General features: G+C 33.7%; 1 protein-coding gene and 1 long non-coding RNA gene across 3 annotated transcripts in view; both read left to right on the plus strand.

The window, feature by feature from the left end:
- Positions 1-3203, plus strand: part of LOC105115455 (uncharacterized) — a 5714-nt gene extending 2511 nt beyond the window's left edge. The window contains exon 4 of the long non-coding RNA XR_840346.1: positions 3060-3203. This is a non-coding gene — a long non-coding RNA (uncharacterized LOC105115455). The remainder of the gene's footprint in view (positions 1-3059) is intronic.
- Positions 3204-9040: 5837 nt separating this feature from the next.
- LOC105115469 (transcription factor bHLH147-like) lies at positions 9041-11223 on the plus strand. 2 transcript variants are annotated; one of them, XM_011012360.1, is made up of 3 exons: positions 9041-9376; positions 9655-10127; positions 10632-11223. In XM_011012360.1, exons 2-3 carry the CDS (start codon positions 9761-9763, stop codon positions 11075-11077), a joined length of 813 nt encoding a protein of 270 aa, XP_011010662.1. In that variant the 5' UTR covers positions 9041-9376; positions 9655-9760; the 3' UTR covers positions 11078-11223. The 2 variants fall into 2 exon arrangements, with proteins under 2 accessions (XP_011010662.1, XP_011010670.1); XM_011012368.1 differs by lacking the exon at positions 10632-11223 and having other exon boundaries at positions 9115-9376; positions 9655-10608.
- The last annotated feature ends 8897 nt before the right edge of the window (positions 11224-20120 follow it).

Genomic DNA, 20120 nt, shown 5'->3' on the forward strand with positions numbered 1-20120 from the left:
CCCCCCCATGATCTAGTTTGATAAACAGCAAGCCAATGGCAATCTTATTTTGACTTGCTGGGCCCTAGTCGATAGCCCATAGTTCGATAATGTTGAAAATCAACGTCATTAGGTAGCGAGTCCACAATAAAATAGAGCGCTACTGCTCATTTATCACTTCATTAGAGAAACACAAATCAAAAGTGAGATTTCTGGTTCCCCTTTGACATGGCTTGACAACCCATCTCACCGCTCTGAGCTTGACAGCCACATGATGCTTTCCGTCTGGTTATTATTTGGGGAAGCCTGCTTTCCCCTTTGACATTGGCACGACTTATGTTGGGTATTTTCCATGAATGATTTCATTTAGGATGCCAAAGGAGAATGCATTTCTTATGTTGTATCCACCCTAAAAAAATTATTACAATTAACTTCTATTCTAAGTGCATCACTGGATGGAAGCATTTAAGTGCATAGAAATCATATAATTACAGATTCTGTGATCCTTCTGTAATTTTTAGTACTCTTGGTGCAAAATTTTGCCAAATCCATAGTCATATTCTATCCTCTAGAACAGTTTTCAGCTAGAGTGTGTAATATCTACCACCTGATTTTGTTGAGTGAATATGCTTTTATCATCTACTCGTCATCCATAATACAATCCGATTTGGTAGTATGTGATTTTCAATCAAGGGTTGATGGTGAAATTACTCAGGGGAAGGAAGGATTCATCTTTAATGACTCGTAGATTTCTGTTGGTCGGAGGTTGCCACAATCCTAATAACGGCAACTGTCTACAAGCATTCTATCATTAAATTTGAATCTTGCGGATCCGTTTCTAATACTTTATTCAATTCTAGCGTGCATTTTGCCGATGCTGTTATTTTAGACTTCACCAGATCTGAATAGCCTAACCAATTTATGTCGGGTTAATATGAGAGTACAATAAATCCAATCAAGTATTATAATTATAATCATACTGTAAGAAAAACTAAGACTTGGACAAAAGTACAGTGATGTCGTAGAAAAACTAAAAGATTTGGACAAAAGTAGAGTGATGTCGTGTCCACCTGGATACATTTTGGTTATGCAATTTTTTTTCTTTGTGATTGTATATTTTATATTACAAGGGTTTTATATTTTAAGATTTCCTTTGTTTTGCATGCGTACACCAGGAATATTTTGACAGTAAATTAAATATTAATTTCACAAAATAAAATTTTAGGTTTTAGTTAAAAAAATAAGAATCAATTTTTTAAAAAAAAATGACCCTATTTTCATTTTGGTATGGAAAACTTTCATTTAGTCCTTAAAGTCTTCATTTATATATTATTTAGTCCATGCTATTTTAGCATTTTACAATTCACTCTCAAACTTTATTTTTTTCTCATGAGAGAAGGTGGTGGTGGCCTTTACCTATTGAAAAAAAGAAAACGTTAGGATCCATGATTATTTTTAATTTCTTTTTAATTAGAATGTGTTTTGATATATATATTTTATCTCGCTAGAAAGATTAGTTTCCTGATTTAATATTTAGTTAACGGTAACTATTACCTTTTGATTTATTGATTCACATATATTTTTTAATTTATTTTATTAAAAGTTAGCATTTTTTTTCATTTTTTAATTAAAAACATGAAACATGGAAACACATTTATAATATCAATATTTTTTTATGTTAAAAATTAACTTGACCGGTGACTTACTATTTTGCTTGTGAGGTTGACTGGTATATGGACAGTACAAAGGATGATAGCAACCATTAGATGTGTCACCGGTGACTATCATATATATGATCTTCTGGCTATTTTCTCACATATAGAGAATGTGGGGGAAATGGAGGGGCCTTTGTGAGTTCAGATAAGACAAATAAGATAGTATGTTCAAACAACTAATCACTAATGAATTCGGCAATACTATGAGCCAATGAATGGCCTGAGGATCGGAAAGTCTCGGGATGCAATTTGTTGCGAAGAAATCTTACTGGTAGTTGAATAACTCCTGACGAAGAGAACAATAAAGAAGTAAAGTCAGTCAAACTTGACAAGTCCGGAAATGATATAATACTACAAATTGGAAGGTGAGAATAACATATAGTAATTATTATGATTTATTGGGGGCAGCATTGAGCTAAGACAACATCGAGGGAGGCTGTCAAAGGCACAATCAAGTCTTGAAAGCTTTGTTGCTGCATTATCAGCTAATTGTGTTCTTCTTGTTAACAAGATATTTCTCTATCCACCCGAGATACTTCTTTATTACGTTAAAAGGACAGCATAACAAGATCCCGTAGACTCTTTTAACAGAAGTAGTTAAAACTTATCGAGAGCTGGATTAGAAAGAATCTCAGATAAAGACACCTCTTATAATTCTCGAGGCCCTTTTCTCTTGTAGTCTGTACGAGGAGACAATAAAGCATCCAATTTGACAGTTAGATCATAAGTTAAATGGAGGGGTCTGAAGCTCGCCAGTTGCCAGTGGATTTGCACAGATTTTTCGGCTTTTGCCTTGAGTGGCGATCTTTCTTCTTCTTTTTTTAACCTCGAGCGGCAATTTCATGCTGTACATCCTGTTGTTCCTTGATCCAAGATCATGGAGGGGAAGTGCCCCTTTCGAGGGTTGGCTAGGCTAGGAAGTGGGGGTCATTTGGTGTCATCAATTAAGGTTTTATTAGTTTATAAATGATAGTGATGCCTTTTTAGCCAGCTGTACTCAAAGGCAAAGATTTAGTGTTATCCTCCTATAATATATTTAAGCTTGAGGAACAAGAATAATTGTTTTTTTATAGAGCAAATTGTACTTAAAGCAATGGTCAAGTATAATCAAAAGGAAAGTTCAAGTTATTGGAGGGAGCCTTGGTGACAATCATTTGATGTGTCCCTTCCATCCACAGGCGTCTCGTGCTGGCATCTGGTTCAGTCATCGAGCGAGGGCATTTTCATTGTATATATCGTCAAAATGGGCTGACCTGGTTTTGTTCTCTTAAACTAAAGCATTAAACAATAGATGGTCCTATTCCTTTTCAATTTTGTATATTATATTGTTTAATTTATTCATGCTTTTTTTTTTTCCTATTGCAGTTAAATCACTGATGGTGTTTCTTAACTAACATAACTTGGATTGCTGATAGCTAAACTCCCATGAAAAAAGTACGTTAGGTAACCCAATCTTAGAACATAAACAACTGATGTTGAAGACCCTTTTATTATTAATAGGGATAATTACAAAACTCTCATGTGATTTGATAGATCTAAACTTCAACTTTTCTTTTTCTTTTTCTTTTTCTTTCTATAAATTATATTTTTTTAATTATATCATTTATATATTTAATAACAGTTTATATCTTCAATAATATATTTTGTTTGATGTGGATGTAAAGTGTAATTTATAAAAACTATAGAGTTTGTAATTTCACAATAACCACCAACAAATACTAATGGCTGTTTTATGTGTGTAACAGATACATTAATTGCCGGTAACCTGAAAATATAAAAAAAGTTCTATTTTAAATTAAAAAAATCCAAACATCCTAGAGGTGTTTAATTTATGATTCATACCGAGTTTGAATTTGAATATATTTTGAACTGAAACTCTACATCGAGGTTTGAAAGCATGGTAAAACACAGTACCGAGCCCAACCCAGGCCAACTTTATTACTGATGCCGCATGAGCAGGATACCACCAAAATGCCATGCATCTTCGACATGGCTCCCGCGAAGAAAACCCTGCTGTAATCCCAGGATTAGCATATCTTTTTTCATGATGGATAAACTACAAAACTCTCTGTTCGTGGGTGCTGTGTGATCGTCATAACCGTATCACGGCGTTTAATTGCCATGTGGATCAAGTTCTGCCCAGAGAAATGCCAACTGTCAAGCACGTTATGGATACTTTGGATCGAAAAATTACAACACGGTAAAACTGTTCGATGGCGTCAAAACCTTCTGCATTTATGTGATGCTTTTAGTTCGAATCAGTGACCTTCACCATCAGCAACTACGTACAACTGCCACGGTGTGGGTTCGCTCGGATTTGCGGATCAGTTTCCACTGTTTACAATCCACCTGCAGTAATTACCTTTTATGGCGATGTTTATTGCGATTACCCTTTTTGGTGCTCGATGTTTCATGGTCTCATATAAAGGAGGCAACATCTATGGCACGCCATAATACGTAGTAAGATTTTAGATTTCCAAGTTAAGATTTAGGTTTTCCTTGCGGGTTTATTTTTCAAAAATAGCAAAATTAGTAAAAGTATTTAGAAAGCTGGTATAATAAGAGAAGAAATTGATCAAATAGCGCACATTTTCTGTCTTTTCTTCTTCTTCTCTTCCAGCAGTCTCGAAAGAAGCAAGAGTTGGTTTTGTAGATCCTTCTCCTTCCTTTTTCTTTCTCACGGGCTTCTCTTCAGTACCAAGGCTTATCTTAATCACCTTCTCAGGCTTTGGCTTCACAGTACAGTAACTATTTTCTGAGCTGGCTTTCTCAGTTCTCACTGCAACTTTCCTAGCCTCTGCAATTTTCTTCACGTTCTTGTTTAGTTACACATACAACTGCTTCACCTCTGACTGATTATCTTTCATTCGAAGCACCTTGTAAGCCATTGAGTTCAATAAACATGGAATAAAATATTGAAAGAAATGAACTCTAAAAAGAACAAAAAAGAGGGCCACCTGGCTTGTCTTTTGTTTTCTCTGGTGGGGTTCCTTTATTTTCTCAACAACCGAACATAAACTATATATAAAGAAAACAAACCGAAGAGGAAAGAGAGAATAGAAAAAGAAAATTCGACCGAAGATTGATCTTTTTCATCAAACAATAGTAGAGGGTAAGTATTTAAACCTATACAAAGACTGTAACCAATCAAGTCTGTAACTAATAGCTACCTAAAGAAAAACAATAAATTTCTTAAAAGTTAAATAAAACGAGATGAACATTAAAGAATCATTAAAATAATAATAATAAAGATTATCGCATCAGATCCACTGGAGCAAAAAAAACATATTAAAAAAAAAAACTATTCATCTGATTTTTTTCAAGTTTTTTTTTAAATATTTTTGTTGACTTTATATGTTGATGTGAAAAGAAAAGAAAAACCATTTCCCTTCCTCCCTACTACACATTGTGCAAACGTGTTTAAGGGGAATTGACAGACACATGCTAGCATGATTTTTGGTGAGAACGAGGATTAGGTTAATGATTACCATTTTGGGATAAATTAAATAATTCATGATGACACAAGCATTGTTCCACACTCTTTTCTTTATGCTAAGCTCCCCTCGGCGGTTTTCGTTGGTGGCCAAATCGGTGATGAACCTTTTCATTTTTACTGTAAGGACAAGCTCCACAGGTGGCTTCTCGGAACAAGTGGGTGATGACATGAAAGACCATTATTTGGCTTGACATGTTCATGTTATTTTCATCACCGAAACAGAACATAGGGTTAGGGAATCATCTGGTACTTTACTTCTGTAGCAATGCTGAGACGGAAAATCATGGGAAGGTCTGTCCAATACAAGTCTTTGGATGAGCCTGTGCGTATAAACAAGGAGTATCCATCATGACAAATACATCTGATCCCATTTGGGATCTCTTCGAGATAAAAAATCTGTTCTACAGAAAAAGCTACGCAGGAGATGTGGAGCATGGCTGTCCACACCTCGCCAAGGAGCAAAATTCCAAGCCTCTCCCAACAGATACATAACAAAAGGGGGGAATAGCAAAGCGCCAGGGGGGACAGCCCACATGGCACATACATTTTTATATTGTTTATGATTTCTTTGCTGGATCATCACCTCCATTAATCATTGCACGGAATGAAAACCAGCGTTTTACAAGGGGACACATGCTAGTCAATTTAGCGCCATCGAATTCCAATCATTCCTTGACATGTCATCAGCCCTTACCATTTTCACCCTCAGAAGGCTGTCTGCGGTTCTCGCAGCCTGCTTGTCTGAATTCCGAAACCGTCCCCGCCAGCCAATATCCTGGGTTGGTATTGTCATTATGTCCACTTCGAGACCCCATGTTCTTGGTAAACGGGGTTTTCATCGTAGAGATCTTTCTTATTCTCTCGGTGATATTTCGAAATTTTGAATAAATAAATAATTTAATAATCAAGAAATAACACCATTCATTAGTTAATGTAGAATGAAGACGATTTCCTCTAGATCCTTGAGGTGTGTTTTTCTTTTTCTTATATTTTTCTTTTTCAGTGATAAATTATAAAATTTATTTATTTATTTATTTATTTAAATTGATCAAAGATAAGTTATTATATATATATATATATATATATATTGAAATTACAATTACCTTTCATAAAAAATCATAATTTATAATAGTCATCTTTATATTTTGTATTTGTAATAATAAATGATAAAATATTAATTATATTTCATTCAAATTAGAAATTGTCATTAAAAAGTTATTTTGTTAAATAAAAAATATATATATTAGATTTATAACAAAAATTAAATTTATGATACCAACAAAATAAAGAATATAAAAAATAATTTAATTAATTTTTTACATTACTCAAAAAGTGTTTGCATATAAAAGAAAAAAAATATATGTTATTCAAGGTTTTTATTTGAAAAATAGTGAAAGACTTGTATTGAAGAATTACGAAGAATCTCTAAAATGTGTTTTTGGAACTCGGTATAAATTTGAAAAACTAAAAAATTTAGTATTTAGTTCTTTAAATGGAAAAATATTGCATCTGAACATAATAATATTTTAATGTTTTTAGAATATTAAACATTATTATGCTTCTGAAAAGCTCTTTAATTTTTTTTTAAAAATAGTCAATTTCGAAACTCTATTTTGTTAATAAACCTTTTTTTCATTATAGAGAACTTTTTTATTCTTTCAACAATATTTCAAAATTTTGAAAATAAATAAAAACAATGGGTGGATTTACCGTTTGTGCAGTAAAAATAACACCAATTATTAGTTGTTATTGAATGGAAACAATTTCATTTGAATCCACTAGCTATATTTCTAGGTTCGCTTGAAATTGTGTTTAAAAAGCATTTTTGAAAAAATTTAAATTTTTTTTGTCTTGAATTAACATGTTTTTGATATTTTTAAATTATTTTGATATGTTCATTTCAAAAATAATTTTTTAAAAATAAAAAATATTATTAACATATTTTTTTAAATAAAAAACACTTTAAAAAATAATAGCAACCACACTTCCAAACATACTATTTTTATACACTGTACATCACTTTTAAAGAACTTTGTTACAATTAACATTGTTAAGGACCGTGTATAAGGTCAAGGGCTCTACTTGGTGAGGTTGAAAAACTATATTATATATGATGATATGATTATATATTTACAACATTGAATTGAGATAGTTGACGATGAAAAACGATGGGTGGATTCACTTGAACACCTCTGTAGTGAATGGGAGACCCTCCCGCTGTTAAGAGATAAGGGAAGGGTCATGAGCTTGAAAATGCTGTGTGTGCAGGGTTGAGAAGGCAAAGATAAGGGTGGAAAATAAAATAAATACAGAGTTTTTAATATGACATCATGAACATGTTATCCTCGTGCCCGTGACTTCTTACACAACCAAATAATCATACCATGCATAGAAACAAGGGTAGTGGTATGATGGATATTGTCCACCTGACAGAAAGCGGTCCTAAATATCAAGAAAATAACCAAGAAAAATATAATTAATTATTTTTTAATTGATAAAAGAAATAGATCAAAATATTCAATAATTCCAGACAGTTAATAAATTATCTCAATTACCTAATCAAGTGAGATGATCTAACATAATTTCTATAATTTATTTTATTCTATTTTTTACATGTAAGTTTTATTATTACATGACTATATATATATATATCCATCCGCCCAATACATGATGGAGTTAACCGAAAGAAACGAGGGCATGCTGCATGGTATAAATGCCTAGCCGTGCAGGGTATAAATGCGGCAATGAGATGTGTCCACTTGTCGATTTGATGAGAGTGTTTCCCCGCACACGTCACTGTTCTCTTGAACTTGACGCCTCCTTTTTCATTGCTAAGTTCAATTAGAAAATACCGAGAACTCGGTAGTGCTATGGCTGAAATTTACACTGCCAAGACCACGCGAGCAAAAATGGACAAGTTTATACCATTTCTCTTAATGTTATTAGTTTGGATAAACACTATACTTTGTTAGCACTCCCAGTATCATGTATGACACGTGGCGCACTATCATTAAAAAAACTTAAAGGAGAAGGGTTTTTTTTTTTCTTCTACTCTATTCAGATGACACTGTCAGCTGTGACTGTTTTTATTTTCATGTTTGTGTTTTTTTTTAATATATATTTTTTTATTTTAATTTTATCATTCAAGTTAATACCATGTTTTTTTTAATTTATTTTTTATAAAATTATTCAAACTCATGGTTGAAACTATAGATTTAATGAGTTGACTTAAAAAAAATTTAATTATTTTTTAATTATATTTTTTAACATTAAAATAATTAAAAATTAAATTTTATAATTTATTTTTATAAAATTATCTTTATTTTAACACTCATGTCATAAGTTTGACATGTTAATTTTAGTTAATTTTTGTTGTTTTTTAATTAATATTTTTTAAATTTTATTCACAAACACTGATTTTTTTAATATTTTTTAAATTATTTTAAAACTAATTAAAACAATAAAATCACATCTTATAAATTTTCACGCAATTTAAATTTTTTAATTATATAAATCATTTCTAGCATCTGATTGTTTTTAATTAAAAAAATAATAATTTGACCAACAGTGTGCACGCACGCTAATCGAGTCCATTCTAAATGGCAAGGAAAAAAAAAATAGACGGCAAGAAAATCAACCCAAGATCGGAAATATGACGTGGATACCCATAAATCTCTTTTAAAATATTGCACGGTTTTCCGACAATGACTAGAAAAGGGCAATTTCGTCATTGAAAACACAATAGAGGAGTACTTCTATTTTGCTTCCCCCACAAAGTCTTCGAAAACAATGAGGCCAGTAAAATGGGCTGGGGGGGCAGGGTGGTGGTGTCTGAGCCATACATGAGATAAGAGAGCACGTACACAAGCACGCATGGTAAAAGGCTAAAATTGTAAAAGGCACCACACCACGCCATCAGAAGAAAGAAAAGCATGTGGTTTTTATGAAGGCGTGCTGTGCTCTCTTTTGATTCCTTCCTTTATAACCCTCTCTCCACCACCGTTTTCTCCCTCTCTCCCTGAACAGAATCCACACCTCACCAGCTCTCTCTCTCTCTCTCTCTCTCTCTCTCCATTGTCTTCCCCTCTCAGATATTTCTTTCTTTCGTGAACACTGCTTAGATTATTTATTATACACATCTCTTCGTCCTTGCTGTTGTTGAAACTTGATGATCTCTCTCTCAAAGGTAATAATAGTCCTATCCTTAACCTGTGAGTTCCATGATTCTTGCTTGCATTCAATCTTGAATCCCATCAAACAATTACTCTTCTCTTATTATTAATTACTCAATCTTGATCCTAATTACATCATTATTAGCAACAAACCTGTTTTTTGTGGTAATTAACAGATCGCTAATAAAATCCTCTCTCTTTTTTCTCTCTTTAATTTTCATGAATCTGATCTCGGAATTTTCTTTCTTTTCCACATGAATCTAAATTTTTCTTCTTCTTTTTTTTGAATCAGAAACAAAACCAGACAGGAACTGACAGAAAAACAGAGTTTTGATAACTTTTAATGTGAGCAAGACATCATCATCATCATCATCTTAATAATAATCAAAGGATTCAAGATGGAACCACCGTCGTCGGCAGCAGCAGCAGCAATAGTGAGTACTAACGCCAACATCAACATGGATCGAACAAGAAGGAAAAAGAAGAAGAAATCAGTGTTGCAGCAACACCAATCAAAACAGAGCCAAAACTCACAGAGCCACGCCAAATGGAAAACAGAAGCACAACAACAAGTCTACTCATCCAAACTCATCCAAGCCTTAAGCCAAGTCAATCTCAACCCTTCAACTTCATCAGCCCCGCGTCAAGGTCGAGCCGTTAGAGAAGTTGCTGATCGAGCTTTAGCTTTCGCTGCTAAAGGTAAAACCAGGTGGAGCCGAGCCATTTTAACTAGCCGCATCAAACTCAAATTTCGGAAACAACAACATAAGAGACAGAGACTTGCGTTGTCGTCTTCTTCTTCTCCAGGACCCACTACCGGAAGTAGCAGCCGGTCGTCGAGGAAGCATAAAGTGAGTGTTTTGAGGTTGAAAGCGAAGGGTTTGCCGGCTGTTCAAAGGAAAGTTCGTTTTCTTGGCCGGTTAGTCCCTGGTTGCCGGAAACAACCATTGCCTGTTATTTTGGAAGAAGCTACAGATTATATTGCTGCTTTGGAGATGCAAGTTAAAACCATGACTGCTATAGCTGAGCTTCTTTCTCGCTCTACCTCCGAAGCCAGCTCTACTTCTGAGCCGATGACCTCCTAGTGGGATTGTGTTGGCAGATGTCGTTTTCTGGTTTATTTCTCACATTTTTTTTCTTTTGACTCCTGTTAAATACGTGTCTCTGTTATTTTTTCCTTTAAGAAGAAAGGTATTCTATTTTCTCTGTTATGAATCCTAGAGAAAATGTTAATTAATTAATTAATAATAAATTTCGGAACACAACGACATAAGAGACAGAGACTTGCGTGGTCGTCGTCTTCTTCTCCAGGACCCACTACCGGGAGTAGCAGCCGGTCGTCGAGGAAGCATAAAGTGAGTGTTTCGAGGTTGAAAGCGAAGGGTTTGCCGGCTGTTCAAAGGAAAGTTAGTGTTCTTGGCCGGTTAGTCCCTGGTTGCCGGAAACAACCATTGCCTGTTATTTTGGAAGAAACTACAGATTATATGGCTGCTTGGGAGATGCAAGTTAAAAACATGACTGCTATAGTTGAGCTTCTTTCTCGCTCTACCTCCGAAGCCAGCTCTACTTCTGAGCCGATAACCTCCCATTGGATTGTGTTGGCAGATGTCGTTTTCTGGTTTTTTCTCACATTTTTTTTTCTTTCGACTCCTGTTAAATACGTCTCTGTTTCTTTTTTCTTTCAGAAGAAAGGTATTCTATTTTCTCTGTTATGAATGCTAGAAAAAAGGTTAATTAATAAGGAAGTTGTTAATTAAAATCCTTCCTTAATAACGCGTCACCTTATTGTATAGACAACGTTGGCAAATGTTGCCTCTTTGGCCTGCTTACGGGTTTTATTAAGATGTGAGAAATGTGGTTCTGAGGTGTAGAAGCAAGGGGGTTGATTTTCTAACTTTCTTGTTGTATAGTGTGAAGAACTAGGTGCTCTAAGCATATCAAAAAAAGAAAAATAATAACAAAGAGGTGGATTTTATTTAATGAAGCTGACAATGGTTATTGGGCTTAATTATACAGTAATTAAGAAGAACATTACTAAGATTATATATAATGGTATCCAACCATGCGTGATTGCAAAAAGATTTTTTCATCCAGTGGTGAGCATGTCTTCCTTTGCATCTGTGAAAGGAAAGGAAAGATAGGAGCAAATGCCGAGGGCTCGAGGCTACTTCGGTTTTGTCTGTAGCTAGCCTCGGGGGGTATTGGCAGCACCTTGTGGTTTATGGAGATTGCCGCAAGTGGCAATCTACGTTGTTTGATCATCCATATAACTGCCTGTAACCGAAAAGGACACTCCAATTGTTGTTATTTATATGATTGCGAGGTCAATTTGAGAGAGTTTTTTTTTCTTGGAATCGAATTGGCTAAAACAAAGGACGATGGTGTGCGGTGTGCGTGTTAGTCTTGAATATTCAACTCCACCACCCTAAAATGGGTCGACAGTGCCAATATACACTTGAAGAAAATCGGTACAACAATCACGTGGTCAGTTGTCCCCACCGGATAAATGTCATTAAGAAATCCTGCCGTCAATGCAGCCCGGGTCACTTGCCCCCTTCCAATTAGTAAGTACAGGAAAGGGGCTCTTCCTCTCGAGAGGGTTAGTGCTGAGGAGGCCTAACAAGGTGACACCTGCTCCCATTGTGTTCAGATGATGAAGAAGAGCCACCTATCATTTTCCATGGCAGGCACAGAATGGAGGCACACGAGTGCTTGTGTTTCATCACCATCAGCTACGATTTGGATTTGAGGGGAGGGTAGAGAGTGAGAGAGTGCAGGCACTTTCACGATTGAAAAACTTGTGAAGGACCACCAGCACAGGACACCTTACCCTACATTATTTTTGCTTGCAATAGGTCTCCAAAACAAAAGGTGATCATTTTTTCAGAGCACATGCTTTGCATTCATTTTGTTCAGGCATGCAAACACAGCCATAGTACACTTGCGCCCATGTGCCCTTATTTTAAGCCTTGTCTTCAGCATGTCCACAGTTAAAAAGACCCGTTTTGTACCTTTTGAATTAACCACAGCAAGGCCGCCCAGTTTGCCCCCTCCCCCTCGTCGTTATCTGGCCGGCCTGTTAACTATTTTAACTCATTAGAGGAAAAGGGACGCGATTGTTGCCATGACTTCAAGTCATTGATGACTTCATTTTTTCAAGTTTTTTCTCACAAGTGTATTATAAGTAGAGTGTTTCTGCTACTTAATTCAACTACCAGAAACATGATTATAGTTATGGTAACTTGATGTCACGAAAGAAAAACCCACAAGAAAGAAAGATGGTCAATTCTTGATTGTCAACATGCCACCACTAGTTCGGGGGGTGGGGGGGCAAATTAACCCAAAAGCATTATACAATTTTAAGCGAGGAAGCAGCCACACAGGCATTTGCTTTGACGTCATTCATGTTTGTATCATCCAGCATGTCGCCATCATAATTTCCAAAAGGTAAAAGAGAATTTCAAGGCAACAAAAATTGGTAATTCCATTTGTTTTTTTTGTTCAATTGTTGTTCAATTTTTTTTTAATATTAAATTGATATTATTTGAAAATATATAATCAAACACGTGTCAAAAAACTTCATCGATCGATCACTTTTAAGAATATTTCTCTTACTTAGTCAAATGATATCGTCTATGGATCTCATAAATGTGATGGTTAGAACTATTGGAGAAGTGATTTCAAGAAACATTTTCAATAAAAACAATATCATACAACAAGGAAGGTTTTGCATGACAAGCATCGGGGCTCGGAGGGTGAGTTCCACATTTAATTTATAATTAATTTCTTAATTAGCCTGAGTTTAATGGTTTAGAGGGCAAGTTTTCATCATTTTGAGGGCTCTGGATGGAGAGCCATTATTGTGATTTTGATTTGAAAGCTGAAGGCAACTTGTTCATCAATCAATCAGAGCATTTAAATAGCAAGCTGATCAGGGAAGCTAAACAGCCTTTGTCATCCATCAAACTAGCCAGCTACCATTTTCAGGCGTGCAAACGACGTGCCATCTCCGAAATAAAGATCACCAATAATTGATCTGAAAATCAAATCAAAAGTACACAGATCATCCAAGGGATTGCGATACAATGAATTAGGGCGTGATCTATTATCGAAGATCATCCAGCTTTTTGGTTGAGCGATGCCTCTCGATCTCTTGTGGGGAGGGGTAGCAAATTTGAACTAAAAAGTCATCTCAAAATTAAAAAAAAATTAAAAAAATTAAAATTAGTGGAGCTCCTGATGAATGTCTTTAACAAAACACAGGATGCAACATAAAAATAGAGATGTCTAGTTTGCTTTTTAGAATCTAGCAGCGTGGAATCTACAGTAAATTTGCATGTGGCATGCGGGGGCTGATTTGTAACGGTTCGCTGCTCCTTCACATCAGCAACAAAGTTTCAGGGCTTGCTTTAATAATGCATTTCACTATGGACGAGTGGATGTGATCTTAGCACTAGAACAATACATTCATTGCACGTGTCCTATTTTTAAGTGCTGGCTTGGATGATAATTGATGGGGTTTTTTTATGTTTTTTTTAGAAATAAATATTTCATTAAACGTCAAAACTAGTGGGCGAGATTAATACATGGTCTGCAAAATATCAAATTACAGCAGATTAACACAAAGATAATAACCCAAGGCTAAGAAAACGAAGACAAAAATAGCCGAAGAGCAACATGTAACTCTGCACAATTAATGCAATGAAAGCAACAATGCCGGGGAATACTGCCAAGAAACAACAGAATGACATCATAACTGAAGCTTTCCTCTCGAAGATCAACCTTTCACATTCTCACAAGCATAACAGCAGAAAACACACAATAAAATCCCACAGGACTGATGGATGGTTCAAAACCAGTCAATTAATTCACTTGATATCTGCATTTTTGTTTAGCCATGAAATCTACCATGTAATTACTCTCACAAAAGACATGAGTGTAGGTAATCGTATGCATTCAGTCTATTGAAAGGAGAAAAGCTTGTGATGCATCATGGTCTCTTGTGATAATCATGCATTTAGTTAATGACATTGGCTAAGTCAAATTTAATAATAAAAAACTAATAAAGAAAGAGATAATTAGAGACTGAGAGCTAGATAGCTTTAATAACAGCTCTCAATTTGATTAAATAAAAATCTAAAATTCTAGTTAGTATAGAGAAAACATCAAAGAAATATCCATGATGATTTTGTAGGACATTATTTATTCTGAAGGATCCTGGGTTATCAAGAAAAGAGCCTTCCAAACCATTTAGGTGGTAACCAAGTGGTAAGAACTTGAGATTAAGAGGTTTGTTTTTTCTGTGGTCTCAGGTTCGAGTCCTTGGTTACTCATATGATGGCCACTGGAAGCTTACATAGTCGTTAACTTCAGTGCCCGTGAAATTAGTCGTGGTGAACGCAAGCTGCCCCGGACACCCACATTAATCTAAAAAAAAAAAAGAGAGCCTTCCACAATCCATTTAAAGTTATTAATCATAAGAGAAGACCACATATTAACAATCCTAGTAAACTAAATATGAACCACTAAATCAAGCAATTTGTTGATCTTAGGAGATCCGGAAAGAATGTAAAAAATCAGAATAAATAGCTTTTAATCATAAATATAAACATAAATGAGTGATAATAAAAAAATATATTATACTCAGAAGTTTTTTTTGTTGGAAAATCAAATCACATCATTTTAAAAGAAAAAAACTATATTATTAAAAAAAAAACACCAATCAAGCTTTCTTCTGAAATTTATTGTAAACCATATAAGTCCACTATAATAACAGATTTGGCAAGTTTTTTGGACAGCACTTGGGGTTTTTTAATGTATAAATAAAAAAATCTTATGAATATCACAACCAAAATCTGCACCTTTTTATTTTTTAATCGCAGTCACAACATTTTTGTACGCCACCTGCAAATAACCACGGAGAAGATCGATCCTGCAAACTCGAGATGCTATTACAAAATCTCATTGGTCGAGTGATCTTGAATGAAGTCATTCAGGTGCCTGTGCTGTTCAACTATTTGAGTGTTTCTCTAAAAAACTATTTTTGCCGACAATGTCATATATTCCCTTTGAAAAGCTCGATAATTACACGTTCTGCGACAGTAAATGACAGTCATGTTTACAGTCTTACAAAGCTAGATATCAACAACAATCTCGAAATGTCGAAAGGAGATCATAGCCAGACGTTGCCATCTTTCTAAATATAATGTCGACCAAATGTAAAGATAATTAAAATTAATGTTATTCTTTCAACGGTACATTGTATGTTATACATCATAAAAAAGAATACTATTATTGATGCCATCTTACGAAGTTCTGCTGTTGGTATATACCACCCAAGATTTCCAGGATAACCCTAGTGAGAAAACTGATAAAAAGAGGGAAGAGATTCTAATGATTATTCCCACAAAAAAAAAAAAATCAAGTCTATTTGCCATGTAATCCCCCCTCTTTTGATCTTTTTCTATATTGGCATGCACCATGTGACTGCGAAGAAAAGAAAAGCAAAAAAAACTTAAAGAATTTCATAATTCGCCTAAAGTATTCTTAAACCACATGGAGGGGTCCGGCCTTGTCTATTGAACTCCAGGAAAACAAAAGGTGACTCTGTGGAAAAGTGAAAGCTGTGAAAGATGGCTTCGCCATATGGCCTCCACTACCTAGAGGTGGAAGAGTCTACTCACGACGTGGCACCTCGACCTTCTTATATTCCATGGCAAAAAAAAGTCTTGATAACGAAATTATTTAGGCATGATAGTGTATAATTTTAATTATCTTTTCATAACTTTTCATTGTTGTTATGAGTTATGCAAGAACTATTTCTCCATCCATAATCATTTCTATTTTGTTCTTGAACTTGTAATGGGAAAATGTTTGATTATCACTGCTGGATGTGAGATGCCCCTTGAAAGAAAACGTTAATTCTATCCTATATAAAAATCTATTAGGAAATGAAAATTACTGTGGTTTTCACAATTTAAAAATAGCAAAGAGTACTTGAAGGTAAGTATATTAATGGGGAAAAAACCTTAAAATATAAATTATTAAAAAATAAATATCCTTTAATTGGATACAATAAGCGCCAAATTGTTGTGTAATGCTTTAAGAATAAAAATCATAAAAAGATGTTAATTGCGATGGGACCCGACTAGGATGGAGACCCTAGCTAGGCATCATTAATTAACAACTTTAATCCCACCACGTAAGAAATGACCAAAATTCTTCTAACCTTGTGGCTAAGTTCTATTCCGGGGTTCAATGTGCATTGCATTTTTGTGTCCTGGAAGAGGGCATGGCACTTTCATTTAAAGATTTATAATCTCTAAAAAAGAAAAAAAATGGAGAGAGAGAAAATTTAATGAAATGCCTAGGCATGAATAAATAATATACGAGGCAACAACAGACAATGTCAAATCCCATCAATCTCGATGGAGTTCTTACGTGCTAATTTGAGGGCTAACACAAGTGAATAAAAAAACTGATAATTACATGTTCCCAGATATTCACCGAAAGAAAACAAGATTTGAGACACATCTAAATGAAGATAATGACGATGAAATGAAAAAAAAAATAAAAAATTAATTAAAAATTAAGTAAAATAATTAAAAAATTAATTAAATTGAGAAAATTAAAAAAATAAACCGTGAAAAAAATTGATTAAACCAACTAGAATTCTAAAAAAATCAACCATTGAGAAATTAAAAAAATATGGGGATATAAGTGAAACATTATGAATCCACGCGGGCTCATAAAAAAGATATAAAATCCAACTTTTTTTTAACAAGCTTTACCTCAATACAAATTTAATCGAAACAATATTATGAAATACGGACTCGTTATTCAAAAATGACAAAAATAGCGTAGCTAGTGCATATTAGTATGTTGACATCAGCGAGCCATCCCCAATAAAGCCTGGAATCTCCGCTGCTTTATATGAAATATTCCAAAGTTTTGAGAATTACGTGCACTTATAAACTTTCGGAGCAGCTGCTTTATCACCTTGGCTGGAATGATAAGCCAAGCTCTCGGTGGTTTTTATCCGAGAAAGAATGTTCCAAAATACCACGATCAATCTCCGAATTAGGTATGCTATCTGGAGCATCGACGGCTCATGACAAATGTTTAGAAAACAGGGAAAATATATTCCACGATTTCATTTCAAGTATTCGAGGTAAATTCCATCGAAGCTCGTATTTGAAGCCCAAAAGTGTTGAAACATCTAGTTCAGTGTTCTTCCACGCCGTTTCAATGCTTTTGAAAATACTTAAAAACCAATTTATATTATCCCTCTTTTTTTAACTCAAGATAAGGGTATTTTTAAATTAGTTTTTATAAGTTAATTTAAACCAGATCCCTTCCTAAATGGTCTTAATTAAGACTCATTCTCACATTGATCTAATGCATTAAAAAACTTATATAAAGTATTCTAAGCAATGATTTTAATATCTGAATTCAAGAAATTAAAGAAGTGAGTAAACTTTCTTAATCATCAAGTTAATTTTTTTTATCGTTAACTATTTTTGTTGGAAATGTATTTTTTGAGTGTGTGAAAATTGCAAGTGTAAAGTTTTTATAATTATTTTTTTATGGGTAAAATTACGTTTAATAATTGGATGCAAGCCAAATACCCAAATAATACTGGAATCTAGTACCCAAACAATCCTAAAAATGCATGATTCTTACCACTAGTATAAAATATATATATAAAAAAATTTAAATATTTTTTATTTAAAAATATATTTTTTAAAAAATATTTTTAATATCAATTAAAATTAAAAAAAATTGACCACAAAAGTTTCTGCTCAGAATGGGAGGCTCGACCTACTACCTAACCTAAGACTACAAATAGATTGCTAACCTCTTTGCAGCCCGCAGCATGATTCATCTCGCACGCAACAAAGTGTTAAATCTTAAATAGTTGGGTGCGATTAGACAGATCTGCTTTGCTTTTGTCTACCTGCTAATTTGATGCTTTTTTATATGTTTTCTACTGTTGTCCTTGTGGTGACCGTGGCCTCGGCAGGATTTCTTGGTTGTTCATATGCATCCCGTCTGCTTGCCCTCTGTAACCTCTTGTTTTTCCCTATTAATGCCCTGGTTTCATTTTTTAATCCAGCACTTCGCATGAAGAATCGTACATGAGGCGAAGAAATTAAGAAGATCTGTTTCCTTTCTTGACTCTCTAGGTTTAGAATTTCGAAGTCAAAATTCAAGAATTATATATACATATATATATAAAAAATCAGTGCATTCATTATGATTCAAAAGAAGTTTTTGGAAACCCAGTTCGTTTGTTTTCTCTTTTGATTTATTCCCATTGTATTTGCGAGCATGTGCGGTTATTTTTATTTTTGTATTTCAAATTTTTTATTTTATTTTATTTTTTTCTTTACTTCAAATTAATAATTTTTTTATATTTTTATATCATTTTGTATCAAAACTGTTTTTTTTTTAAATATTATTTTAATATATTTTTAAATAAAAAATAATCACAACTACCTTTTCAAACAAATTTAAAATACAATTAAGACTATAATTATAATCAATTTTTAAAATACTTTTAACCCGGTTTATAAACATAACAAGGGAGCTTTAAAATACTTTCAACCCAGTTTATAAACATAACAAGGTGCTCCCATATGGCCCAGGAATGATAATGCCTCAATTAGCCTATGATAGAGCCCAGTAAATTGTCAGTCCATTATGATCATTTTCTGTTTGTTGGATTTAATTACCATAAACATATTTTCTAGTTCATTATTGTATTAAATACCTTTTAAATTATTTACATTTAGATTAATGTATGTATTTAGATTTTTTTCTTTCTCACGACCTCTTTCTGAAATTAAAACTTGAGAACATTAAATGGGAAACATGTTCACTTAATCAAAATCAACACCTCGAAATTTATTGAACCAACTGAAGGGTTTTTTTTTTTTGAAAAGGGAAAAAGAAATAGGATAGAGAGCAAAACAATTAGCATTAAGTTGGTAATCCAACACCAGATTGCATAAACAAGGAACACAAAAGCTGCATTGATAATTTCTAGAAGATTCAATATTAACATATTAATTCAATGAAAAAAAAAGGCTAACAAACAATGGGGTTTGCGATTTATAATTAATTTATTTCACTATTATCTTTAAAACGTACTCATTGCATAACAAAACTACTCCAATTTAATCAATTTGATTTATTTTAATGCATTGATTTTGTCTATACTCTACTTAAATCCAGTTTTTGAAAATGCTCTTTGCAAATACCTCCCCCCTCCCCTTCCTTTTCTTTTAAATAATAGAGGAAAAAATCACTACTTACATCTAAAAATACTTGTTAGATAATATATTTAGAATGTATTTGGCAATACAGTACATTCTATTGTTAAAATAAAATGTATTAAAATAATATTTTATTATATATATATATTAATTTCAATATTATTAAATTAAGCACAACTGAAAAAAACTAGAAAATATATAAATTTAATAATTTTTAAAAAATAACAATTTAAAAAATATACCCAAAGACATTTACTTTGACCACACATTAGAGACACATTAGAGTAGAGTGGAGGGAGATCCAAGAAGCAAGAACGAGACTGATAAAATGGTTGTATCATGTTGAAGAGACATGGCCCAATACACGGGTGTGATGTAAGGCCTCAGTTAGCGAATGATGAGGCCCATTAAAGTAATTACAATTGCTCGAGACAAGCCCTTTTGGTTTCAAAATGTGTCCAATTAATCCTTACAAATCAAC

The sequence above is a fragment of the Populus euphratica genome, unplaced genomic scaffold (assembly GCF_000495115.2).
Source record: "Populus euphratica unplaced genomic scaffold, PopEup_1.0 scaffold5.1, whole genome shotgun sequence".
Classification (NCBI taxonomy): domain Eukaryota; kingdom Viridiplantae; phylum Streptophyta; class Magnoliopsida; order Malpighiales; family Salicaceae; genus Populus; species Populus euphratica.